At 44.6% G+C, this 27755-nt stretch overlaps 1 protein-coding gene across 1 annotated transcript in view; it reads left to right on the forward strand.

Annotated features, from left to right (window-relative positions):
- LOC144797958 (extracellular calcium-sensing receptor-like) overlaps positions 1-27755 on the forward strand; it is a 92467-nt gene that overhangs the window by 7486 nt on the left and 57226 nt on the right. Inside the window, exon 3 of the mRNA XM_078668763.1 lies at positions 43-178. Coding sequence (XP_078524889.1) covers positions 43-178 — 136 coding nt within the window. The remainder of the gene's footprint in view (positions 1-42; positions 179-27755) is intronic.

Here is a 27755-nt window from a genome sequence, read left to right on the forward strand (position 1 = left end):
ACCTTCTAATGCTTGCAATCCCTTTTTCTTGCCTTTCGCCAGGTCCACCATTACATGAAGAAGGTACGCTTCCGGAACAAGATTGGAGATGACATAGCCTTCGACGGCAGCAGTGACTTTTACTTCATCATAAACCTGCAGAAACATCCAAACATCACTACTAAGAGGGTGATCGTTGGTACCTTTGATCCAAAGGCACCGCGAGGGGAGCAATTCAACTTTTTTCACAACATGATATACTGGAATATGCTCAAAACAGAGGTAGGAAGTAAAGAAAAAGTGATATAGCGTAAAGATTCCAATATTAAATGGATAGATTCTATTTTAGCCGGCTAAACAGTGTGCCCTTGAGTAGGAGACCCGGACTAGAGCTGATGAACTGGGAAGGTCATACCATAACCAGGTTGCTTACCTTCTACAGTGCTGAAAATTGATGACAGCAGATGTTTTGGTATGAACTGATAAAGAGGCAGAGAATCTTACCTTAACATGTGCTACCAGTGATGTGGCAGTGATATATCTGCTTATAAATTAATATAATTCATCTTGACTTCATTGCCATCCATGGCATGCAATTCTTCCTATAAATCTGTTTAGGCGCATATTATTCACCAAGGATTTATCTATGTCCCTGTTCATGAACACCCCATTCTTATTTAGCAGTATTAAATTAATAGGCCCAAGCAACAATCAAATCCCAAATTTGGAACAATATTCCAAGGAATGCATGTTCTTTGACATTGTATTTTATTGACATGTACGACCTACAATATATTTGCTCTCTTAACTAGGTGTAAACATGTCAATGCTCAGTTTATCCATAACAAAATAATCTTTCTGGTGCACAAACTAATCTGGGGGTATCAGGTTCATAGCCTAACTCAGCTTAAACCACTCCATGCTAAACCACAGCCCAACAACCTCAATCTTCCAGATACTTCGGATTTGAGAGACGTCCCAAAAATTGATTACTTCTAGACACTTATACCCACAACAGCATCTCCTACAACACCATCCTAGAAACGGCTGATTAAAAGTGGAATTACTATTACTTTACTTATTTCAATAGACAACTTTATCTTGCTTGTCTGACATACTTAACCTAAAGGGTGCTTTTGACCCTTTCCTGGATCAAGTGTCACTCCCAGCCACTGCTCAACAGAAGATACTTCCTGCTCCAGTCACTTTATAGAAACTTCTAGGGGACATCCACAATGCCCAGTTCGGCAAAGCTGCAGGCACCAACATAATTCTGAGCAAGATCTTAAAGCTATCAGCTGTGAGGTTGCTCCCTTTTTCCTGCACTTAATTGATGATATCATGTTGGGCGCATCAATATCTCCTTCTCTGGGCTCAGCTCAAGTCATGTGTTTTCTTAAAAGGGACAAACTACTCCTGCAATTGGACTCATACCGTCCAATTTTTCTCATAGGCTCAGACTTTAAAATATACGCTTGTCTTTTATCATCAAGAATTAATCAAATCATTATGAAGCTAGCAAATCCTTCAGAACATGGAATCCTTCCAGGTCAGGACATTATGGGAAATACAAGCATAGATGCCTTGCTGATGGATAGGACAGATGAAGGACAACACTCATTTCTCTTCATATCTCTCAATGTCGTGAAGACATTCAACCATGTGGAGTGACTATTCCTTTGGGTGTCATGATTTGGATTGGGGCACCAGTGCATTTATAATCATCAATGACCACCCATTACCCATATTTACCATCGCCCATGGCACTTTACAAGGATGTGCTTTGTCTGGCAGTTCATGCATTATAAATTAACCTTTTTTTTGCCTCGATTTTGAAAGACCAGATATTCCTCAGTGACCTTTCCCGGCGGTGAAACTAAAATACTGGCACATGCTGGTGATGTGCTCATCACAACCCTAGCTATGCCATCACTTGAAGGTGCTTATTCTTCTTTCCCTAGGGTTTCTATTTGTAAATTAATTAAAGGTAAAAGTTAAACTTGGAACATGTTGTTATGGTATGTTGATTGGCATAGTGCACTAATCGCCAAAGAGTGTATTCAGTTTTTGGGCAAAGTGTGTAGGTGTGTGGTCCCAAGGTGCTTAGATGAAGAACTAGATCTTCATCTTCTTGCAGAACTAAATACGTGAGGAGGAGGCTCTGATGTGTTGAGGGAGGTCACTCCATGTCTTCGGTGCGAAGTAGGAGAATGAGCAACCTCCAGTTTTTCTTTTTGGGATGAGGGGTGTGTGCATGTGAGAATGAGGCAGAGCATAGGTATCTGGTAGGTTAGTGAACCTGTCTGTGGCTGTTCAGGCATTCTGGTCCTCTGTTGTGAAGGGATTTGTATGTGTGCATGAGAAGTTTGAATTGGCTGCGCTTATGAGTGGGGAGCCACTGAAGCTTACTATTGTGCGGTATCATGTGGGTGCAGTGTGGGAAGTTGAATATCAGTCTTGAGGCTGCATTTTTTATGGTCTGGAATCATTGTAGGAGCTGTTTGGAAATTTCAACATACAGAGTGTGTCGAAAGGTAGGGCCGAATTCGACCAAGAACCCTTCAGTATTTGCCCGGCGTTAGCCGCCTCTCATACCATTCGAGATTACCAAACAAAGAGGCAGGCGCTGGAGACAGAAGGCAGGAAACAGGAGTTTATTCCGATGGAGCAGAACACGTCAAATCAGACAACAGGGTATCTTCTCGAGGTGCTCTAAACGCATCCTTGAGGCCTGGCCTCTTATACACAGGTTTATTGCTTTATTACATAAAACACATTCTTGTCAATACTTTGATGTACGGAAAGGCATCCTCGGAATCTCCGCTCCAAACCCGTTCCCACACATATTTACAGTAAAAGTCCCCACCTCGATCTCAGTAGGTGATGACTATCGCGCAGCTGGATATCCCCCCGGCTCCCGGAATGTGTGCGGCTGATCGGGTCTCATGGGGTGGGGGCTTTTATCAGTCATAGATTCTTTGAAGAGGGACAGCTTCCTACTGTAAGGGGCAATAAACTGTATCCGCAGGGCTAGGTGATGGCCTGGGATCGGGCGGGACAATCGGGCACAGAGGAAGGGGGTTCATCAAAGGATGCGTGATCATTAAAGGGACAGAGGGAGGTGTTAGTCGGGTACGGGATGTGGCTCCGAGGCAGGGCCGCGCTGAAGGGGTGGTTTATGGCCCAAGCATGTGAGAACATGGGCTGTCAGCGCGCGGGGGATGCTGGCGGGGTCAGAGAGGGAGAGAGAGAGACGCGCTGGCTATCGGCAGTAGGCAGAGAGGCCATGGCGTTCAAAATGGCTGCTACTTACGCGCACATTTGAGCTAAAAGGGGACAAGATGGCGCCGATAATGTTTACGTCGCAATCTAGATTTTAACAGTCCTCCCTTTTCAACATATCTAGCCAGCTTGTCAATTTATGTCTATCCCCATCATATTACGGATTTCTAGATCATACAAAGCTTTCATGCGTTCAGCTTCAAAGTTCTGAGTCTCAGGGCAAACACAGTTAGCAAATAGTGAACACAGAGGTGGCAAGCATTGAATACCCAGGCAGAGTCCGCATATTACGACGATTGGTATCAGTACAATCATGAGCAACCTCCATCCCCAGTCCTTTACAGTACTCCAGAACCAACTCCCGAGCGACCATCCTTCTTGTTCCTGATGAACTTCTGAGGAGAGTCTGTGGAGGTGTTCGATGGCCTTGTAAACGGAGGGTGAATTGTCTGGTATGTAGGTACAACAGCTGGACCCGATGATACGACATGCTCCTCCACGGTCCGCCAGAACCACATCTAGAACAAGGCGGTTTTGAAAAGCCACCAGACGGACCGCCTGAAGCTCGGCTGTATTGTTTGTGAGGATACCAGCTGTAATGTTCATCGTTGTCTCGACTGCCTGGGATAAATGTCGAATGGCACGACTGTTCGCCATCGGACCCCAAAGTGGAACAAGTCCTTTCATTGCATCCAAGAATTGTGCTCCAGTGGAGTCGACCTGCTCGATATCCTTTGCTCGTCTCTGTCGGTGATGGTTTGCCGGAGCCACATAGGTTGGAAGAAGGATGAAGGCTATGTAGCAGGTACCTCCCCAGCCCTTTGGGAGCCAGGTGTAGGCTTTTGTACCACAGACAAAGTACATGTTTGGAGAGGTGACAAAAGAGGGTGGGTCGGTTGAGTACAAAGTTCTGGTGATGCGGCAAGTGCTGTGGCCCACCATTTGTGTCCCATGGCCTGTGATGCATACGAGGCCCGAGACATTGACGACAGATAGGGCCACAGTCAGGGTGGCAGCTGTTCGTTTCCGGAGGTAGGTGAAGGTGGGTCTGGCTGGATTGTTGAATATTTGCATCTCCACCATTTCTTTAGCGGGGATGTCCATGTGAACAGAGGCATTGGAGGATGGAGGGCAAAAAGGAGCAGCAGTTCTCCCGGTTTTGTTCAGCCAGACTCCATGATAAAAGTGTGACATAGTTTAGCTGGAAGTGGCATTGTCTCTGTAGCTCTCTTGCAAGAGGATCAGCCAGGCAAGGCAGGAGCCATGAACAGAGAAAGGTGAAGGGATGAAGGGGATGGAATGTCCGGTGGCATGTGGTATCAACCCACAGATCCAGCAATTCGTGGCATTTGCAGCAAGGTTGTGTTGGTGCAGCAACTGTACGAAGGAGTTGTTCCAGAACTCCTTACGCCTTTCTTGGATTTGAGGTGAAAGAGAGACCAGGTAGTGTTCTTTCATGGTGGTAGGCTGTGCAGTCGTTAGAAATGTCTTATGAGCCGGTGCGTTCTCTTCCACGATCCAGAAGGTAGTCATGAGGAGGAGGCAAAAGAGAAGAGTGATAAGAAGAGCAATAGTCTTTGAGCTGTGCAAACTGTCAGTTTTCGGGTTCCTGTAGCGGGTCTTCGGATGTCCGGTTGCTTCCATCAACTTCGTATCGGGCGCTTCCATCATCTTCAAGGTGCTCAGTAGTGGGCAGAACCACAGACTTCGTTTGGTTTCTCTCCTGGCAGCCTTTGTAGTGTTAGGCCGCCGCTCTGAGAATGATAACTTAGTCAGTGGTCTACTTAACCGAAGCTCCCTCCTTTCGTCGCAGGTTATACCCTTCTCTGGATGGCACAGTGGGATATGGGAATTACGCCAATTTGAGTGTCTCTTTTTCAGGGTAGCAGCTCAGGGATGGTCGGTCTTTGTTCAGGAGCTCTTCCTGGGTGCTCACGTCTTCGGTCGACGTCAGGGCCGGAGAGATTTTCTTGCAATGATGTGCATGCAGCCAATTTCGCTTCCCCTCCACTCGAAGAGCTGTTCGGGTGGGGATCAAGACTTGCCAGGGGCCCGTCCAGTGGGGTTCCAGACTCTACTCCCGCTGGAAGTTCCGAATCAGGACGAAATCTCCAGGCTGGATGGTATGTCCGGGGCCCCTGGAAGCATCGGGGATGGCCTGCAGCACCTGATGATGAATAACAGACAGTGTTTTAGTTAGGTTACACAGGTAGTCAGACATTAGGACGTCCGGGACGTCGTGAATAGATGTCGGTTTGGGTGCAGATCAGATACTCATGGGCCGGCCGAAAACGACCTCGTAAGGGGTCAAGTGGTGTTTGGTGGGGGTGGAACGCATTGACAGCAATGCTAGGGGGAGAGCGTCTGGCCATTTTAGTCCTGTGGTAGCCACTATTTTCGCCAGTTTTAGTTTCAATGTGGCATTGTGCCGCTCGACCAGTCCAGCAGATTGGGGGTGAAAAACTGCGTGGAATTTCTGTCGTACCCCCAGTCCTTTCAGGATGAGCTGGATAACCTCGGCTACAAAATGGGGGCCATTGTCACTCCATAAAATACGGCAAAGGCCGTAGCGAGGGAAGAACTCTTTCAGTAGTACTTTTGTAGTGGCAATAGCAGTGTTGTCACGCGTCGGGTAGGCTTCCACCCATTTGCTAAAAGCGCACACAACAACAAGTACATACTTCAGTCCTTGACATCTCTCTAACTGGATATAGTCCATCTGTAGGACCTCCCCTCCCCGGGGTACGACAGTTCCTTTCCCAGGGTTGTGTTGCAGGCAGACAAGACATTGCTGGACTAATCGTCTGGCTGAGTCTGTAATTCTATCGTTATGCCAAACTCGGGAGACAAGTTCGGCCATAGGGGCAGATCCTATGTGTGCAGGGGAATAGGCCATCGTCACTATGGGGATCAGGTACGAGTTGGGTAGCAACCATTTGTTCGTGTCTTTTGTCCGCCAGCAGCCTTCATCATCCTTTAATCCCACCCGTGCCCATTCAGTCAATTCTTGTGGTGAGCTGGCCATTTGGATGTCCCTAATAGTTTCCCTAGCGTCCGTCCATTTTTCTGCTTGTGACCTAGTCACGTACATGCGAGTCGTCGTCCTGTTCTCGGCTGTGGTTCGGGCAGTGATGTCGGCCAGTGCATTTCCCTGTCCAATGATGTCTGTCACCTTTTTGTGTGCATTGCATTTGATTACGGCAAGTCGTTTGGGGAGGAGAACCGCTTCAGTCAGAGCGGAGACTAGATCTCCGTGCAGGATGGGCGTGCCATGAGATGTCAGAAATCCCCTCTCCTTCCATAAGAGCCCAAAATGATGAACCACCCCGAAGGCATACTGGCTGTCCGTGTAAATGTTTGCTGTCGTCCCCTTTGCTATGATACATGCTCGTGTGAGGGCAATCAGTTCTGCCGCCTGGGCGGATCGTTGCGTGATGCGGGCGGTTTCAACTACAGTTTGGGCTGTGGTAACTGCATAGGCAGCTGAGGTGGTGCCGTCGGGGAGTTTAATGCAAGAGCCGTCTACCCATAGTTCTCCGTCAGGGTTTGGGAAGGCAGTGTCTCGGAGGTCAACTCTACTCCTAGTCTGTTCGTCCGTGAGGGTCACACAGTCTTGTATTGGGGGCACATCGGGATCGTTTTCAGGCAGAGGCAGCAAGGTGGCTAGGTTCAGTGTGGTGCATCGTTTCAGCGTGATGTGAGGTGAAAGCAGTGTCAGTTCGTACCCAGTCAGTCGTGCGCTGGTCAGGTTTTGTGTCTTGGTCTGGTTTAGGAGGGTTTTAACAGCATGAGGCACTAGTACCGTGAGGGAATTCGAGAGTACGATTCCCTCACTTTGTCGGATAGAGACAGCAGCAGCGGCTACTGCTCGAAGGCAGGCAGGCAAAGCTCTTGCTACAGGGTCAAGAGTGGCAGAGAAATAGGCACATGGTCGTTGTTTGGGGCCAATGGACTGAGTCAGGACAGACAAAGCGCATCCCTCCCTTTCGTGAGTGTAGAGAGAGAAGGGCTTTGTATAATCAGGGGTTCCTAGGACGGGCGCGGAACAAAGGGCGTCTCGTAGTTCCTTGAAGGAGGATTGACATTCAGGGGTCCAAGGGAGCGGGAAGGGGACATCTTTAGCCAGTAGGGAAAGTAGTGGTTTCACAATGAGGCTGAAATTTGGCAACCATTGTCGGCAGAAGGAGGTGAGGCCTACCAAAGAGAGGACTTGCTTCGGGGTTTTAGGGATAGGGGTCTCTAGAATAGCCTGTATTCGATCGGGTGTGAGCTTTCTCCCGTCTTTGGACAAGAGGTGGCCTAGGTAAGTGACTTGAGGTTGGCAGAATTGCAACTTCTTCTTGGAGACCTTGTGGCCATTTTCCGCAAGGAAGTGCAGGAGTTGGATGGTGGCTGTGACTGCAAGTGGAGTGGTGTCGGCCGCCAAAAGGATATCATCGACGTACTGTATCAACACCACTCCATCCGGCAATTGGACTGCATCCAGCTGTCTCTCGAGGGCCTGGCTGTAGATGCTTGGACTTTCAGTGTAGCCCTGGGGTGCTCTGCAAAATCTGTATGAGCGGGATTTTAAAGTGAAGCCGAAAAGGTAGCGGCTGTCCGAGTGAATGGGGATGGAGAAGAATGCGTTCTTGAGGTCCATTACCGTGAAGGTGGTGGCAGTAGAAGGAATCAGGGTCAGAATGGTGGTGATGTCTGAGACTACAGGGTACTGGGGTACAACCACTTTGTTGACTTCTCGTAGGTCGATGATGAAGCGGTACGCTTTTTCATCTCCCTCACCCTGCTTCTTCACAATGGGTAGGATAGGGCTGTTGCAAACATTGCTAACTACTTCTTCTACCACTCCTGCATCTACCAGGGACTGGATGATTTTTACCAACGCCTTCTCGCCTTCGGGCGATATCCGATACTGTGGGAGTTTGGGGAGTACTGCGTCCTGTCGAACAGTTATGTGTACAGGGTCTATCATCATGCGTCCTACGTCCGAGTCAGTCTTTGCCCATAGGTACAGAGGTAGGGTGTCGAGTAAGGACAAGTCAGTGTCAGTGATAGAAAACATGCGTTGTGTGCGACAAGATCTGAGCAGTGTTGGGTTGTCGTACAGAATGACTCGAACTCCGTCTTGTGAACACCTAATAGTAGCTCGAAAATGTTTCAATAAGTCAAGTCCCATAATGGCGTCGGGGGTGTTGGAGGAGAGCAAAAACGTTGTGTCAGTGGTGTTATTGTCCAAGTTAAAAGAGATCGGTGTGGACAAGGGATTAGTGGAGGGCGTTCCATCAAAACCTATTGATGTCACATGTGAGCCAGACAAGGGTGCCCTGGGAATCAATCGTTTAGACAATGCACTACGTGTTGCACCAGTATCTACCAGAAATGGAGACTTCGTACCTAGGACCTTAGCGGTGACATAAGGGCCTTGCTGGGCAACATAGAGCTCGACTGGATCCCTTCCTTGCCCTTGGCAGTCCTATGCAAAGTCGTGGGCATTGTCGCAGTCAGACTGTTGGCACTGATTCTGTCGGGGACGGTCAAACGTGTTCGGTCTACCAGGTCTGTCATTGTTGGTGTCGCTTGTGTGCCCTCGTCCCTGTCCTCTATTTCTCGGCCCGCCCGCTACGTCTCTCGTGTCTTTATTTCTGAGTGCTTCTTGCAGAACTGGACATTGAGACTTCCAGTGGCCAAATCTTTTGCAAAACGCACACTGGTCCTCATCGAGGTCTGTTCGTGGAGCGCCGGGTGCGGGTGTGCGGTCTCTAGGGGGTGGATTTCTAGGAACATTCGACTGGTAGTTTCCTCTATACTGTTCCCTTCCTATAGTCACCCCTTGCAACTGAGCAATCATCACCCTCTCTTTCAAGTCCTTTTTCTTCTTCTCAGTCGCTTGATCGTTCTCGTTCTTTTGTCGCTCATAGTATTGAGCCATCTGAAGGATAGCTGCGGGCTTGGAGGCCGCCCAACTACTCTCGCTAGTCTGTAGTTTCTGCGAGACTTCTGGTGTCAGACCTTTCTCATAGTTCTGGACAAACAAGTGATGTCCGGTCGCAGTGGTCATGTCCTGGCCGCTGTAATCGGAGAACACCGTTTCAAACCGGGAGAAGTATTCTGATACGTCTTCCTGGGGTTTCTGGCGACAGGCCGTTACTATCGACCAGTCCACCTTCCTTTCTGGAACTAGGGTTTTTAATTTCTGCACAATCTTATCTGGTAAGTCTAGAATGGCCTTCAAAGGTTTATGTCCCGGCTCCCGTTGTTTGTCAACATTACCGAGTTGTATCCAGGTATGTCCGAACAGCTCAAGGTGGTCGACTTTCCGGATTTGCTTCCACACATCAGCTGGCAGACATAGCCCGAAAAACAAATCGATATCCGCTAGGGTCATAATCGTTGAACCCAGAGCGGTGGCTAATTCTGTATAGAAGGCTGTGGGGTTCTTTCGCAGATCAGGCAAGGACTTTCGGAAAGTCAGGATGTCTTGCCGATCCCATGGTTGGTAAACCCAGTTGTAAACTACCCTCCCTCTTGCATCTTGGTGGTTAATATCGTCGTGTGTTCCCTGTCCTCGTGGGGGAACCCAATAGAGAGCAGCCTCCTTAATGGGCATCATCGTGTCAATTTTTCTACTCCGGCCTCAGTTACTGCAGGAGTCGTGGTGTTAGTCTCTGGTTTCTGTTCCGTGAGGTGGCGGAAAACTTCAAGCGTACGCGTGAAGAGGTTCGTCACATCACACTCGTCCCCATTTCCGACATCAACTTTTCTATACAGGGTCGTTAGGTTTTCGGGGCCTTTTCCTTGGTAGCGGTCTTCGTAGGCATTAAGGTATGGTAACAAAGGCGCACGACAAAGTGTCGCCTGTGGCTATTGGCATATGTATGGTACATATCCATTATATAATCCTCACTTTCCTTTCGCACCACCAGTGTCTTTACACTCTTATCGATCCCAGCTCGTTCATCCTTACTTAATCTATTCGATCTCGCAGGGTCTTTCCTCCCAGCTTCGGGATCATCTGAAGTCGCTGCTCGTGCTGCGCTGGGCATGAGGGGTTCGGTCGGCGCAGAGGCCATGGGGACCGAGGCTCCGGTACTACTCTCGCCTGTCGGTGGGGGTTGCGGGTGCTGCGCTAAGGGTTGGGAAGGGGCGTATGGAGGGGGCATGTAGATGATCGGGGGACCTAATAGTAAATCATCGTTCGTTCGCTGTTTCGAAGGTAGCTCGGGGTAAAGTGTAGAGGGTGTCCTGACGGGACACTGGCCTGATGATTCGGAATCTTGTTTTAGCTTGGTTTCCTCTCTTTCTTTTATTTCTTCCTTTAATTTGTTAGCGGCCAGGTGAGCTGCCTTGCGTAATTCCTTTTCTAACCTGACCTCATTTCTCTTCTTTCGCTGTTCTGTTTCTTTGCGCCACATGCCGAAGCTATCGAGCATAGTGGGTGTTGTCTTATTGTTATAAAGGGCTGTTTCCAGCGCATTTATTTTGTCGTTATCAAAGGATCCTATCAGTGGCCACTGACTTCCCCGATCCTTTCTCGTGTATTTATGCCACAGCTTACTATAAGCCACGGTGACTAGTCCATATTTAGTAAACATGTCCTTATTAGGGGTGCCCTCCAGTGGAGCCGGATGGTTCACCTCTAATAAGCGGTCCGGGCTGAACCAACTACCAACAAAAATAGGCATGACAGGTTACAAAGGGGACAAAAGTCTGCACTACCTATCCTTCACTATTCACAAGGACTAAACAGAGTATTGCGACTCTGTGCTTATTTGTAAATAGAGAATAAGCCAAAGAGAACCAATTCCGAACGATCAATGTTCGGACAAACAATCAATCAAATGAGGGATAAAAATAGGCACGACGTATTACAACGGGGGAAAAAGCCTGCGTTACCTATCCTTCACTATTCACAAGGACTAAACAGAGTATTGCGACTCTGTGCTTATTTGTAAATAGAGAATGATCCAAAGAGAACCAATTCCAAAACAGTAAATGCTTGGATAACAATCAATCAAATGGAGAGGGAAGTAGGCACGACGGATTACAAAGGGGGCAAAGGCCTGCGTTACCTACCCTTCACTATCTGCAAAGACTAAACAGAGTATGGCAACTCTGTGCTTGTTTGCAAATAGAGAATCTCTCAGAAACAATCAAATGAGTAATACTAGTATTTTCAAACAATCAAACAATCAATTCGCAATTCGTCGTGTTACACGACCTTACCCGGACCGCATGGACAGTTTCTCGTCTTCCGCTTCCAGCGCCTGATCGTCCTTTGTTCTCCGTAATTGCTGTGGCACTCCTGATGGTTCCCAGTCAGGACCGTAAATCACTCGAGAGAGGTCTGCTCGGAACCGGTGAAGTTCGGATGATCGGCTGCCAGACGAGGGTCTATCAGGCAGGAGCTCTTCCCGATCGTTGCAGTCGTTCACTCTGTCGTTGGGACCTCTCCCACTGGATCCACGCGTCGCTGATGGGCCCCACGTTTGGGACGCCAATTGTCGAAAGGTAGGGCCGAATTCGACCAAGAACCCTTCAGTATTTGCCCGGCGTTAGTCGCCTCTCATACCATTCGAGATTACCAAACAAAGAGGCAGGCGCTGGAGACAGAAGGCAGGAAACAGGAGTTTATTCCGACGGAGCAGAACACTTCAAATCAGACAACAGGGTATCTTCTCGAGGTGCTCTAAACACATCCTTGAGGCCTGGCCTCTTATACACAGGTTTATTGCTTTATTACATAAAACACATTCTTGTCAATACTTTGATGTACGGAAAGGCATCCTCGGAATCTCCGCTCCAAACCTGTTCCCACACATATTTACAGTAAAAGTCCCCACCCCGATCTCAGTAGGTGATGACTATCGCGCAGCTGGATATCCCGCCGGCTCCCGGAAGGTGTGCGGCTGATCGGATCTCATGGGGTGGGGGCTTTTATCAGTCATAGATTCTTTGAAGAGGGACAGCTTCCTACTGTAAGGGGCAATAAACTGTATCCGCAGGGCTAGGTGATGGCCTGGGATCGGGCGGGACAATCGGGCACAGAGGAAGGGGGTTCATCAAAGGATGCGTGATCATTAAAGGGACGGAGGGAGGTGTTAGTCGGGTACGGGATGTGGCTCCGAGGCAGGGCCGCGCTGAAGGGGTGGTTTATGGCCCAAGCATGTGAGAACGTGGGCTGTCAGCGCGCGGGGGATTCTGGCGGGGTCAGAGAGGGAGAGAGAGAGACGCGCTGGCTATCGGCAGTGGGCAGAGAGGCCATGGCGTTCAAAATGGCTGCTACTTACGCGCACATTTGAGCTAAAAGGGGACAAGATGGCGCCAATAATGTTTACGTCGCAATCTAGATTTTAACAAGTGTTGCCGTAGTCTAGCCTGCTGGTGATGAGTGCTTCTGTGATGGTCCATCGGGCCATCTGAGGCAACCATTTGAAGATCTTTTGCAGCATGCATACGATGAAGAAGCAGGAGGCACAAACTGCGTTGACTTGAGCCGTCATTTAGAGCTTGTCATCCCGAGATTTCTTGAGTGGTCTGTGGGTGTGGGTGTCGGTCCTAGATCCAATGGCCACCAGCTGTAATTCCATGGGGAGGTCTTGTTGCAGAAGACCAGTACATTTATCTTGCCGGAGTTTAGCTTCAGGCAGTTGATTGGCATCAAGTCTGCTACCAAAGTCATGCAGTTGGTGAAGTTAGTTCTGCTGGTGTCTGTCTTGTCCATTAGGGAGAGGATGAGCTGGGTGTCATCGGCTAAGGAGATGACGGTGATGTCTTGTGATCAGATGATGTTGAGCATTGTCATTTATATGTTGAAAAGGGTGGGGCTGAGGGGCAATTCCTGAGGAACACCGCATATCAGTTTATTGAACTCTGATGTGAAGGGTGGCAGTCTGACCCTTTGGGTTCTTCCTGTGAGGAAGGAACAGATCCATTTGAGATTGGATACTTGTATGCCAATCTTGTGGAGTCTTCTGATAAGGGTGTTGTGTGAGACAACGTTGACGGCTGCGAAGAAGTAGAGCAGGATGAGGGCTGCAGTTTCTCCTCGGTCCAGGATGTTTTGATTTTCATCGGTGGCCTTGATGAGTGCTGTTTTAGTGCAGTGGTTCTTTCTGAATCCTAAATCCTGATCAGTCAGCTACCGATGTATGAATGATTTCCGGCTCAAAAATGAATTCTCCATGGATATAGCTACCCACCAAACAGACAATTTGTGACCCAATAAATGTAAGTCTAGTTGAAAATAAACAACCCGACTTCTTAATAAATGGGAGGAACTGCTTCTCCCCTCTTAGGATGTGCTAGCTCATTACAATCATCATGTTACCTAAATTACTATACATATTTCATGCCCTCCCCATGATCTTGTTTAAAAACTTGATGCATCCATTTGATCTTTAAAATGGAAACACAAAAGACCAAGTTGTGCCATCCAGTTGTTGCAGTTTACAGTAGTCTAGGGTGGTTGGGTGCTCCCTGATTTTCTGTTTTATTCTTGGGACACTTTAGCAAAGAACTATCCCAATTACTGTAAGTATCAAAAATCTTTTTCTTTTTTTTTGTTTGTGTAAGTATTTTTTGAAATACCACTCAGCTTTTCTCACTTTGATTTTCTAATTCCACACAATAGCTAAAAATGTCAAATTTAACATTATACATACACTAGTCACTATCTTGCAAAATATCTGGAGGCCCCTAAGAATTCCTAAATTATATTACTTTAGGGTTTCTAATCATTCTTTCTGCAAATCTAAAAATCTTGCACTAACTATGGACTTGATTTAGTGCAGATGGTACTCCATCGCAACTTCATCAGAGTACTGGCTCTGCCACATCCTGGTCTGCCTAGCTGATTTATAGATGGATTGACCTCCCATATTTCAACGACTGAACTGACTCCAGCTTTATCACCAAGACAGCGCTCTGATGGGCTGATGGATTATGGTCTATTAGAGTTTTTGGCAATTTGACAACCCCTCTGATTTCGAATCACTGGTAAAATGGCCAGTTTTTACCATCTGTCACTGCCAGGTAAAACCAGGTGGTAAGGCACAGTAATAATATTTTAAGACCCTAGAGAGCATGAAAGACATCTCTATGATATGGGGGAATTATATATTTTTATTTTAAAAGAACAAACTTGTGTGTTGTTTTTAGAAAACCTAAAAACAATTTAAATGTTTCCTGAGGGCAAGCAGCATTTATAAATTCAGACGAAGGATACTCTGTTAAGGCAAAGGCGAATTTTACTCCATCACCATGACAGAGTCATGGTGATGGAGTAATACTCTGCACGCTAGATAAGGACCTATATTCTCAAGGATTAATAAAATAATTTTCCATTATCATTTCAGAATTTGATATTCGTATGTTGAGAATTCTTTAAGTCCTTTAAAATCAGAGAAAGTCATATTTTCTTGAGGTAGTCCCAGATTCCCTGCCATACATTCCCTCTCTGCTATTGAATTTGGCAAATACAAAAAAACAGCTACGGCCCGTGCAGTTAAGAGTGGTGGGGCCTGGTGAGGGGGGATTTCGATGGACGATGAAAAGGGAAAATTAAATAAATATTTATTTTTCCCTCATCATCGTCCATCGAAATTCCCCCCACCGGGCCACGACGGCACCGCTCTTACCTGCACGGGCCGCGGCTGCTAAAAAATCATTCTTTTTAACAAGTGATTGTGGGTGTGGTGGACAGCTAACTCCTACAAGGGTCCTTTAAGTGGTGGAACTGTTATAATACATGATATATATTACAAGAAATGTTTAAGGAGTCTATGTCCATGGGCTACTCAGTAATTTTAATAGCCATATTTAGATTACAATCTTACTGTAATCGGTGTGAATTTTTTATCACTCCAAATAAGATTAATAAATGGAGCTCCGATCCATCCGCTTATTGTCTGAAATGTATAATCCTGCCTGTAGTGTGGCACTCTTAGCACAGTCTCTTGACCATGAAGTAGCGCTGACAGACACACATAATTTAAAGCTACTGTATAGGTTAGAACCACAAACGGTCCACAGTATGTTTATTTATATTTAGTGGCCATGTCCAGCTGCCCGGTTGAGGTCTGATGTCAGTACAGGTCAGGGGAGCATAGTAGCTCACTACATCCCTTATAATCATGGACAAGAAACTGTTCCACAATGTGTGCATGTGGAAGGGAAGGAATCAGCTTCCTGATGGCGAATGATAATTAATGTTGAAGGTGGCAGATTATCAAGGATATAGGTTCACGGAATACATTTAGCTGTAGTTGGGCATTCCACTGCTAGTCTTGTTGCACTTGGGTTGATCAAGGGTGCTTCACGTGTCCGAGTGTCATTGGGATTTACTCAGCAGAGCTCCTTCTGTGTTTTCCTCTTCTTCAATAAAAACTATTTGGGAGTTCTTGGGATTCCCCCTCTATGTCCTAAGTTACTAACTTGACCCTGGACATGGTGGTGGATACTGTTTTAAACCAGGAGGCATTTTGTGTTACCAGTTCTGCTTTCCTTTGCACAGATATCATAGCATTGTTTGTTTCTCTCACTCTCCATGCTCCCCTCTAATGTTATATCGTTCCCACTAGAAAAGGTAGGAATTTGTATTAGGAGAACAGGACAGCAGAATGCTGGGACTGAGTCCATATACATCATCAGAGACTGTTGGCCCAATTCCTAGCTAGCTCACATTGCCTCACCCAAAGCCCTTACCTCTGATCTAAGAGAGAGTCGTGGAAACATATCTTACTCCTTTTGCTTGCTATTCATGCATGCCTATGGTAAAACACAGGAATTATACAAATAGAGATTTCAATACATTTATTGAAACAATCGTAAACTTGTATAGAAAGAATAAGCTGTGATTATAAGGCAGATAAAACAAAGCAAAGTAACCAGCTGTGAATATGGCAAAACATAAACAGTCCAACATAGGCAGTCTGATTTCTTCATATCTATATATACCTACCTAACATTACCCCTACTCTGAGAGCATAATGCGTGTACCCTTAGCCTGATCTGTTAATATAGACTGAGACCCCATACCCAGTTGACTTTGTCTGGAGTTGGATTAGCAGTTCCCCTCTGCAGGATCAGGACGGTAGATCAGAATTGGCAGACCTGCATATCGAACACTGCATTCAACACAAAGGGACAGTGCAATGTTTATATAATAAAACCACTGTGTTAGAGGTACAGCTCTGAGCAATGATGTGTCTAGATGTTAGAAGCTGTCTCTGAGTGGTCAACGCAACATATTAGGATTCTCGTTCTATGGGGCATATGCATCAAGATAAGAAATTGCGATTCCTTAATAGCGATTTTGAAGGAATTGCTTTTTAGGAGTCGCAATTCGTTATGCATGTAGGAATCGCAAAAGAACATAGCGATTCCTACACGTTTCCTAATAGCGAATTGAAATTTGCTATTAGGGAATGCATGCCCATCATTCCCATGGGCCTAGAGGCCCATAGGAATGAATGGGAAAGCATTCGTAATTTGTGATTATCAAATAGGTAATCGCAAATTGTGAATTCACTTTCAAGGGTGCTAGGGGGCCTAAGACTCCCCTGATGCACCCCCAAAACCAGGTAAGTGTGCACCACATGGCACTTTGAAAAATGCACTTTTGTGCATTTTGCACAGTTTTTGCAAATTATCATAAACTTGAAGTTGATGGTAATTAGCGTTTCCTAAATGCTAAGTCGTATTTAGGAAAGGCTTGATGCATCTCAAATTGGAAATCGCAATTTGAGATTCCCTAAATGCATTTGCAAATTAGGTAATCGCAATAAATTATGATTACCTATTTTGAGACTGCATTCCCTTTCATGCATCGGAAAAAGTATTTTACCGTTTGCAAATGGGCCGATTCTGTGAAACGGCCCGTTTGCGACTGGTAAAATGCTTGATGCATGTGGCCCTATGTTACCAACCTTGAATGAAGAGTACTAAATATGTAGCAGGAAAGGCTGTCTAAAAAACAAGCAGTCTGTACAGCTTTACTTAGAATCTTATTCTGAAAATAAAATATGTAAAAGGTGACCAGGCTAAAACGAAGTCAGCTAAAACGTGTAAAATGTTAAACTAAAAGGAGATCCTAAGTTGGTCCACGAGGGCCTCACTACACTCTCAACTTGGCTGTTGAAAGACTCAGTTTCTACACAAAACTAGTCTAAAAAAATATATATATAATGAATATTAAACACTTTCACAACCCAAGCAAACTTAAAATATCTAAAACAAATATGGCAATTTAAAAAGTTATAAAAAGAGAAGGAAAAAAGGCTTTCAAATCAATTCATAAAGCCAATGGCTGAATTAAAATATCTCAGGAAGCTCCCATAATGTCATCCATACTTCCAGTCTCAGGAGAATCTAAGGATTCATCATCCATAGGCAATATTTCCACAATGGCCACGTTAATTATTTCCAAGGAACACACATGGTCTGCACACCCAGTCTCCACTGAAGGCGCATACTCCTGCAGTGCATTTGTATTACTGGAGCCGGGATCCAATTTGAAAGAACATGGCTCATTGAAAGCTTTCTGAAGCAATGGCAAGTTCACAGGGCAACTCGGAAAATGGGTCCTCATCACAGCAGATCCATGTCCGTTGAATGTAACAATTGCAAAGGAAGACAAATGTCAAGTGCACTTTCGAAAGAGGACCACAGACAGAAGAACACGGGTTGCACGCAGATAAACAGCATGGTTCAAAACATTAAGAACCAGTCACTCTTCATTTCCTGAAGCTCGGACACTCTAAAAAACTGTATCATGCATTCACTACTCAGTCAATGTGAGGTAGATCCATCACCAAGTGGCCTTGAGGTGGAATATCCATTAAGGACTAGCAAAAATATAATATAACCAAAATACCAAAATTCAGGAACAACACAACTGCTATGTCTCCAACAATACAAAAAAATATGGAATGAATGAAGGAAGGAATCACTCCAATAATGGTCTGAAACATGCTGATAAAGCCAGATCCAACTGCTTCAAAGAAATGTATCACCAGCGATGTTGGAAGCATTAAATATGCTTTAGCCAAGTTTACCAAAATGGCGAGGCAGTGTTGTGCACAGTAGCAACTGAATTTCAGAGGGCGACCTTGCTACTTGTAAGTCAAAGTTTTCTCAAGCAGATGTTAGTGCCACAAGATTGGAATGGAAGGCCACAAGCTTACTCTCAAAACCATGTGATTTGGATGAAAAGCACAGATTTGCAAATTGTGACTATCTGAGAGATCAAAATCACATATGGGACACCTGCTCAAGTTTTATTGTGCTCTTAATGCTACAAGGGAACCCAAACGGTTGGCTGAGGACCATGGGGAATTATGCTTTAGAAGACAAAGGTCCTAAGCTTATCATGATAAGGAAAGTAAATAAAATATAGGCCATAATAGGAAGCTATATTTATCCTCTGTCCAGCCGGACAGGGTATTTATTTTCAACAGAATCACAATTATTTATATAAATAAGTGAAGGCACAGTTCTGTACCTTATTCAAGAACGACAAACAACACATAGGGAGAGGTTTCTACAAGCAAGAAAGAGCTATACTGGCCACTTTCACATCAATGTTAAATTAAAGTTTTTGCCAGTCAGTACTAAACACAATTAAGGTACAGCACAATTGCTAAGTTGTGGAAGTACTGCTTATAGTCAAGAGCTATACTGGCCACTTTCACATCAATGTTAAATTAAAGTTTTTGCCAGTCAGTACTAAACACAATTAAGGTACAGCACAATTGCTAAGTTGTGGAAGTACTGCTTATAGTCGACGTTTCGATCCCTCTACGCTCTAATTACATGGGATCATCATCAGGACAACATTTGAAAAACATTTGCCTGTTTGTATTTAAAAATGCGACCACCTGTTGAGGAGGAAGGAAGAAAAGGGGAAGAAAATCATAGCCATGGGCTAAGTTAGAAACCATCAGCAAATCTTTATGTCCATCTACCTTGTACATTTCACATTAATTCGGAATCGGCTTAACGTGTTTAAGGCTTGGTGTATTTTAAAGTGCGTCGTTTTGGGGCTTCCATACCCGAGTGCGTGTCCGTGACTAGTGTCAAACACATCCTGTCTTGACCCACAGCGTTACTCTAGCTATTCCTTTTAAGTTCATTAGATAAATGAAATTCATTAGATAAATAAAACATTCTATGCGGAAGCGGTTCGAAAGCAGGCGCTCGTGTACAGTCATACCGTGTCCGTTGGTAGGGGAGGCACAGTGCACTTACTCGGAATCGAGCGTTTAACTCCCGATCCTAGCCTCACAATGGGAGAATTAGGGTGCAGCTAGACGCTGGCATGCTGGTCAGGGGTTTCGGTTTGGCTGTGATACCTACGGGATTAAAGGTGATTAATAATAATCCTGAAGTATTCCTATATCTTCTTTAGGAGATGTACTCGTTACTACCTGCACGTCCGCCGGGTCTGGCTTCTACTACAGGTCTGCATAAGTAAAGACGCTGTATCTAGTGGGGGTGATAAGTGAATTTAAGGTCAAACTACTTTCAACCACTGAGGAGATTTGCACGTACTTTCGGCGTTCTATAGAAATTATCTTACCCAAGTGGCATGCTGGCCACAAGAAGGACGGGATTCTTGGGAACGGGATGGAGGGGGTCCTGTCAATTCATCCAATGCGTGATGAAGGTTTTACCACAGGTATGCCTGTTGGTGGGAAAGAGTGAGTTAAATGACTTTGAGTTGATCCATAGTAACTGGGTTTCTGGTGGGAGAAGGAACGATGTCCTATCGATCCGCTGCTTTGATTGCAGTCTGGTTAGGCATTTTCACCGTGTTGCTTAAGGCAGCATGATAGTCAAAATAGAAAGGGGCCAATAGATAGCGGACATGATGGAATTGTCAGTTTGCCGCGGGGGTGGCCATTTTGTAGTGGGTTTGTTGCACATCTGATGGTCGCGGGGGGCCATTTTGGAGTGGGTTTGTTGCACATCTGATGGTGGCGAGTGGGTGGAATTAATAGTCGTGATTGTGATTGGTGGGGGGAGTGATTACTATTTGGATGCGAAAGTGCATTTTGTGACCATAGTGACGCCGATTTAAGATTTAAAACCTCAGAAATTAATATTTCATTTTTGGGTTATATCAAAACACTCTGCATTCGTGTCAATCTTTGGAATGAACATAGTCTGTGTGTCCACTTAAATCTGGGACATGGAGCAGGTAAAGTTCATATTGAATGGTTTGAATCGAGCAGAGGACTGGACTACCCTACTATAAATATGAACTGACAATTCCATCATGTCCGCCATCTATTGGCCCCTTTCTATTTTGACTACATGCTGCCTTAAGCAACACGGTGGAAATGCCTAACCAGACTGCAATCGAAGCAGCGGATCGATAGGACATCGTTCCTTCTCCCACCAGAAACGCAGTTACTATGGATCAACTAAAATACTAAGGTAAGCCCATGCCCATGATGGACAGGTTAAAAATAGCGGCTACGAAGAGGCTTAACCTCAAAGTCATTTAACTCACTCTTTCCCACCAACAGGCATACCTGTGGTAAAACCTTCATCACGCATTGGATGAATTGACAGGACCCCCTCCATCCCGTTCCCAAGAATCCCGTCCTTCTTGTGGTCAGCATGCCACTTGGGTAAGATAATTTCTATAGAACGCCGAAAGAACGCGCAAATCTCCTCAGTGGTTGAAAGTAGTTTGACCTTAAATTCACTTATCACCCCCACTAGATACAGCGTCTTTACTTATGCAGACCTGTAGTAGAAGCCAGACCCGGCGGACGTGCAGGTAATAACGAGTACATCTCCTAAAGAAGATATAGGAATACTTCAGGATTATTATTATTCACCTTTAATCCCGTAGGCATCACAGCCAAACCGAAACCCCTGACCAGCATGCCAGCGTCTAGCTGCACCCTAATTCCCCCATTGTGAGGCTAGGATCGGGAGTTAACCGCTTGATTCCGAGTAAGTGCACTGTGCCTCCCCCTACCAACGGACACGGTATGACTGTACACAAGCGCCTGCTTTCGAACCGCTTCCGCATAGAATGTTTTATTTATCTAATGAATTTCATTTATCTAATGAACTTAAAAGGAATAGCTAGAGTAACGCTGTGGGTCAAGACAGGATGTGTTTGACACTAGTCACGGACACGCACTCGGGTATGGAAGCCCCAAAACGACGCACTTTAAAATACACCAAGCCTTAAACACGTTAAGCCGATTCCGAATTAATGGGAAATGTACAAGGTAGATGGACATAAAGATTTGCTGATGGTTTCTAACTTAGCCCATGGCTATGATTTTCTTCCCCTTTTCTTCCTTCCTCCTCAACAGGTGGTCGCATTTTTAAATACAAACAGGCAAATGTTTTTCAAATGTTGTCCTGATGATGATCCCATGTAATTAGAGCGTAGAGGGATTGAAACGTCGACTATAAGCAGTACTTCCACAACTTAGCAATTGTGCTGTACCTTAATTGTGTTTAGTAATGACTGGCAAAAACTTTAATTTAACATTAATGTGAAAGTGGCCAGTATAGCTCTTGACTATAAGCAGTACTTCCATAACTTAGCAATTGTGCTGTCCCTTAATTGTATTTAGTACTGACTGGCAAAAACTTTAATTTAACATTGATGTGAAAGTGGCCAGTATAGATCTTTCTTGCCTGTGGAAACCTCTCCCTATGTGTTGTTTGTCGTTCTTGAATAAGGTACAGGACTGTGCCTTCACTCATTTATATAAATAATTGTGATTCTGTTGAAAATAAATACCCTGTCCGGCTGGACAGAGGATAAATATAGCTTCCTATTATGGCCTATATTTTATTTACTTTCCTTATCATGATAAGCTTAGGACCTTTGTCTTCTAAAGCAAGTTTTATTGTGCAACATCAAATAACTTCTATTCAAAAGTAATCTAATGACTGGGTGAATCAAAGAAGCTGGTACTCCCAGTAACACACTAGATTGGCCAATAAAGCATTACACACCCCATAAAGTCTCACCTGTTTACACATTTGTGAGTGGTAAAGCAAAGATTCACATTCATTCCCGCTAACAAACATCTCTCGTTTCCCACTAACACATCTGTAATCAAAGTGCAAAGACCACAGTTCATGGATAAAACTCCTTCCTAAAGACTCATATCTACCTATTGGAAAATGTTTCATGCATGATGTGGATTAAAACATAGATATTGGTATCAAGATCACCCCATGTATTAACCATACTGCTGACCGTGTCTCAGTAGCTGTGATAGGCCATTGTTCTAATTTTTAAATGTTTACCATTGTGTATGTAGCATCTTGCTTACCAGTAATTGTTGCTTATATGTTAAATTAAAGGCAAAAATAGCTCTGTTGAGTTCAGGTAAGTCTAGGCCACATGGCGATATTCTGAAACCTGTAGTGTACAGCTCAACTGCATAATTGACCTAAGCTCACTCGGCCCCTCGTAGAAAGAAGACTTGTCATTTTGTATAATGCCAATTGCAGACAATACAAAGGTATTCAAATTGTAAATATGAGTTGACAATATATTCATGCCATTACAACAACAGCAAGTGCTTTTTCTGAATTGTCTTGATCAATTTGCCTTAAGCACACAGCAGCTTCTAGTTGTGACACCATATTCAATTGTACGTAGCATAAATAAATCTTTAGAATGCGGAGACTTAAGACCTAACAAAAAAGCCTGCAAATCCATGTTCCCTGAAAGAAGAGAAATATGTACTTTTACTGCAGATAAAGTGGAGTGTTGCAACCATTGCTGGTATTATATTCTTATGGAATGGTGGCTCCTGACTATTTGTAAATTACTTGGAGACCCCTTTCGGTCACACTTGCGCTACATAAAAGTCTATAAATAAATGAACGATCCCTGAGTGTTGCCACAGGATGCAATGAGGGTCAGGCCTGTTAGCTTTAAAACCCTGTGTAGAGTTAAACAAATGTAAAACCGTAGAGGGATCAGATAAGTGTTGACCAAAGAAGAAAGTCATGTACACCATGTAGTGAAGTGTGAGAAGAGTCAGAAGAGAAGTCATCAACATTGACAAAATTACCAGAAGCAGTCTGTTGAAAAGCAGGAGCCAAAGTAGGCAGGAGAGAACTGATAGACACTTCCAAAGGTGGTTCATCATAAACAACTGTGTTGTTAGAAGTAGCAAAATCAAGCTGTAGAGCAGTGGTGGTTCTCCCATTAGGGTGGAGGAGCATCACCCCACTGCTGTGAGTCCTGAAAAGTCAATCTTGAAAATAAAAAGGTATAAAACAATTTCAAGATCATTTTATGTTTAATCCTGCAGGCTGGAATTTTATTTTTAATCCTGCAGGCTGGAAGTCGAGCTGAGGTTGAGCAGGTTGGGGCTTCCTGGACAGCAGCTGCAGCGGGAAGGAGGTGTGGCAGGCACTACAAGTGTGCATGTCAGTTTGGCTGGCTGTCTTTCAAATGCCTGCTTGACATGCACACTTAGATCTCTCCAACCAGAGGCGTGTGGAGAACAGGCACAGGGTCCCAGGACCTAAGTGAGTGCCAAACCAGCCCACTCCAACCAATCCCAGCTCTTCTTTCATGCTGGGTAATAGTATTGCCAGGTTGAGACCAGTGTCTGCAATGATGTAAGGGAGCTCACTTGAGTCTGGGAGCTGGTGCATCAGTCCATGAACAGCCGGGACAGAAGCAAAGTGTCTAGGCAGTGGCTGGTGGGTAAGTATCCTCTTTAATCTTTTTGTTATTCTCCCCTATGCTGCCCCACAATCTTCATTTCACAGCAGCCACCACTTCTGAATACTCACATCTGATGCATGGGTTGTATTTGCAGCAGTAACTGGAATCAACAATAGTTTATTCTCCGCCCTCCCCAGCCAGGGATAAACAACATTGGTGTTACCTAAAACTTGTAGCGGGAGTCCTACAGGGTAGTAAGAGGGGTCAGGGAACTACTCAGGAACCCTTGTGGCCTGCTGTGTAGTACTGGCCACATGATGTAACTTAATTTAATCAATGGAGACAAGTTGTTTGTCTTTACAACCAGCAAGTAATGGCAAAAACAAGGTCCTTGTACATTGAATGCCAGGGACTTGCACCAGTGCGCAGTATGATGGGCCAAACTATTTCTTTGCTGCAATCGTCTGTCAAACTAGCTCCCCAACTTTTGGAATCCAACTGGAAGTTGCAAGTTGCTCCTTTACTCCTTCAAGGGGGGGCTTTTTAGAAATGTCATTAGACCACTCACCCCAAAAGTCTGTACTTCTTGTAAGACAGTGAAATGTTCATTAATGTCAAATGGTGCATCTGCCTCCACCACCAGGACAGTCAAGATCTGGAACGCAAATCTGGATGCCAAATAAGACCTTGTTCAGGGTCTGGCCACCCAGTGATCGTCTAGGTAGATTATTTATTGCCCTCTGGACACCATACAAGTGATGGACCCAACTACGGCCTGAACATAAAACTCTTTCTGTTAAGGATTGCTTTAAATCACAGTTTTTCCTCTTCACTATAGAATTTCCCACAGGGTGATATGGTAGGGAATAATATGCAACCACCCCCAGGGTTCCCAAAGTTTACCTGTAAGCCTTAGAGGCAAAAGCAGGGCCTAATTCTGAGTGGAATGCAGCTACTGCAGCTACTGCATATCCCAATGAAGACTTGCAGATCTTTCATAACAGTCCGAGCGTCAGCTGATCGTTGTGTCCACACCCATCGGAATCTTAGAGCAAGAATCAACAACAATTTAACTACATTTAAATGCACCATCCGAATTTAGAGAACTGCAGTGGTCTAGGTACATTCATTGGAGAGGTGGAAACTAAGAGGGGTGTCAGTGGTGGGTGTGCTTTGTTGGAGCTATTAATTTGTTAGCAGATGCCACAACTAAGGAAATACTGTTTTTTCTGCTTGTTCACACCATGCCATCAATAGCTTATTTGCAATAATGAAATTGTGGCCACCATATCAACACGGGCAGAGGTTACACTCTCATGTGCAGCTATGAATAATTCTAGCCTGCGGTTTTGGTTGGGAATCACATGATCACCCACCCCAGGAATGGTAGTAAAAGGAATATTTTGGGCACACAGGGGTAGGGATATTTTGCTGGATATTTGTTATGTAAGATGGTGCCATCGCACAAAGCATTGAGCCAGCCATGATATCTTCATCTACCCTTGTGTGAGAATGAGTCATCACAGTTACAGTTGCAGTCTAAACTGCAGATTTGTAAGCTTCATCTGCCAATCAAATCCCTAGAATGTGTATTCTAACATGCTGATGGCTCAATGTGTTTATCACATGAGCCTGTGGCAAACAGTCTTTAAGTTGTGCCACTTTTCCCCAAAGCAGTTTTTTGCTTGATAGCATTACCCTTTGAGTCTCTGAATCCGTTCAGGCACCAGTTATGTGAGTTTTCATTGAAAGACTGGAAACAGTAATACGAATCACACACTATGAGTGTTGGGAATTCAGAATCTGTATTATCCAGTGCTAGTATCAATGCTTTTAGTTCAGTCAGTTGTGCAGTACAATCAATCCCTAGAGATTCCATAAAGGTTTTTTGAGGATGGAACTTTCCATCCACCATGACACTGTGTACCGCTGCGCAAGCTGCTGAGTATTGCTGTTTTGTACCTATAGCGCGTTTGGCTGAACTATCAGTATATATGACAAGTTTGTATTGATGAAGAGGCAAAATGTTACTGGGCATGCGGTATTCATGTTCATATTGGAGAAATTCTTGAGTTTGTAAAGTAGGGTCAAAAGAGTTTACGTCAGTAGCAGTCAGGGAAGTGGCTCATTGTACCCAACTAGGATGTGAGGCTTTCGCTTTAGGAACACTAGCCTTTGTGACTGCCTCTAAGGCTGGGACAGCAGTAACAACAATTATTTGTTTCCCTTAAGCCAGTAGACTTTCCTTAATTACAGCTATCTGAACAGCAGTTAATATTTTTTCAGTGGATGCAAAACACATCTTAGCATTTGAATATAGATGTGATTTATATGGTATTGGTACTGTGTCACCCTCATTGAATGTGACATACGTAAAGCCTATGGCACCCGCAATGATACGGATGACCAAATCTGTTTTGTTGGCAAGTGTAGGTGTCATGATGCAAGCATATCAGTCTATAGTGATCTGAGTATTTGTGTATTTTCTGATGTCCAATGTGTACTAGAAAAAGTAGGGTGGATCAAATTGCATAAAGGTTTTATTCATTACACATAATCGGATATATATGTTCTGCTAAAGTTGAAAAATACTAGTAAAGATTGCAATTTTGTAAGTGTGTTTGGTGGTTTTAAAAGAGCACATTTTTCTAGGAAATGTGGCACAAGGCTCTTACCCTCATTTGATAGACCATATCCTAAGAATAGGACATTGAGGAAGGCAATTTAGTTTTTCTTGAAATTAAAATTGAAGCCATGTTCAGCAAACCCCAATACAACGCAATCTACTCTGGCTAAATCTGTGTTCAAGTCATCGTCCATCAGATATATGTCATCAGCACAGGCCAATGCTTCTGTGTCAATTTCTTGTAGAATTAACATTACTCAGGCAGAAAATAGCCCTGGAATGTTCAAAGACCCTTGAGGGAGTCGACGAAAATGATGTTGAGAACCAAGCTTAGGGAATGCTGTCAGATATCTGCTTTCAGGCTGCATGTTTAGGCAGAAAAAAGCATTTGAAACATCCAAGGTTGTTTTGTATTTTTTTTCCAGACTATGTTCATTAGCGCCTTACTGTGTGAATTTTGTATTACAAGTGTGCATGTGCAACTGTTTAAATGTCTATAGTCTAACACTAGGAATGACCTGGTATAGCTACCAGAAATAAGGGAATATTCATAGGAAAATGCAGGGTTCACACTCCCTGGTATACAAGTTGTGAGAGAATCTCTCTCACTAGAACATTCACTTCATGTTTAATAGGGTATTTTGGCTTCACTTGTGGACTGGACCGTAGGGGTATAACGTGATAAGGGGAGTCCTTATCCTAGCCAGCATGGTTGTTGTATAAATCCGGGGCTTGTGCAGGAGCCCATTCTGCAGCATATGCTTGTTTAACCTCTTCGGAGACAAGCACTGAAAATGATTTTTAAATTACTTCCTCTCATTGTGGGGCTGTTTTTACTAAGTCTGGTGGCCAATTGACCTCCGCTTAGAGTATGTCCTAACTAAGTGTTAAGTTTTCCCAGAATACTACTTTAATCCTCCACTTTATGTCACCCTCGATTTGTATGTTTAATTTGTAAATTCTGTGTAGAGGGTTGACGCGTTAATCTGGGGTTTCGATTTCTATAAAGTCATCAGGTGCTTTTACATCCAGTTACTCTTAAAGATTGCGGAGAACTATTGTCTAGCAGAGTCACTGTCTTGTTCAGAAGGAGAGTTCTTAATATGTGTGGCATATTTTGCCAAAATTCCTGTATTCTTTTTTATTTCATTATGTTTCTGTAGTGGAAATTTCTCTTCCTTTTTCATGCTGACATCAGCC

The sequence above is a fragment of the Lissotriton helveticus genome, chromosome 12 (assembly GCF_964261635.1).
Source record: "Lissotriton helveticus chromosome 12, aLisHel1.1, whole genome shotgun sequence".
Taxonomy (NCBI): domain Eukaryota; kingdom Metazoa; phylum Chordata; class Amphibia; order Caudata; family Salamandridae; genus Lissotriton; species Lissotriton helveticus.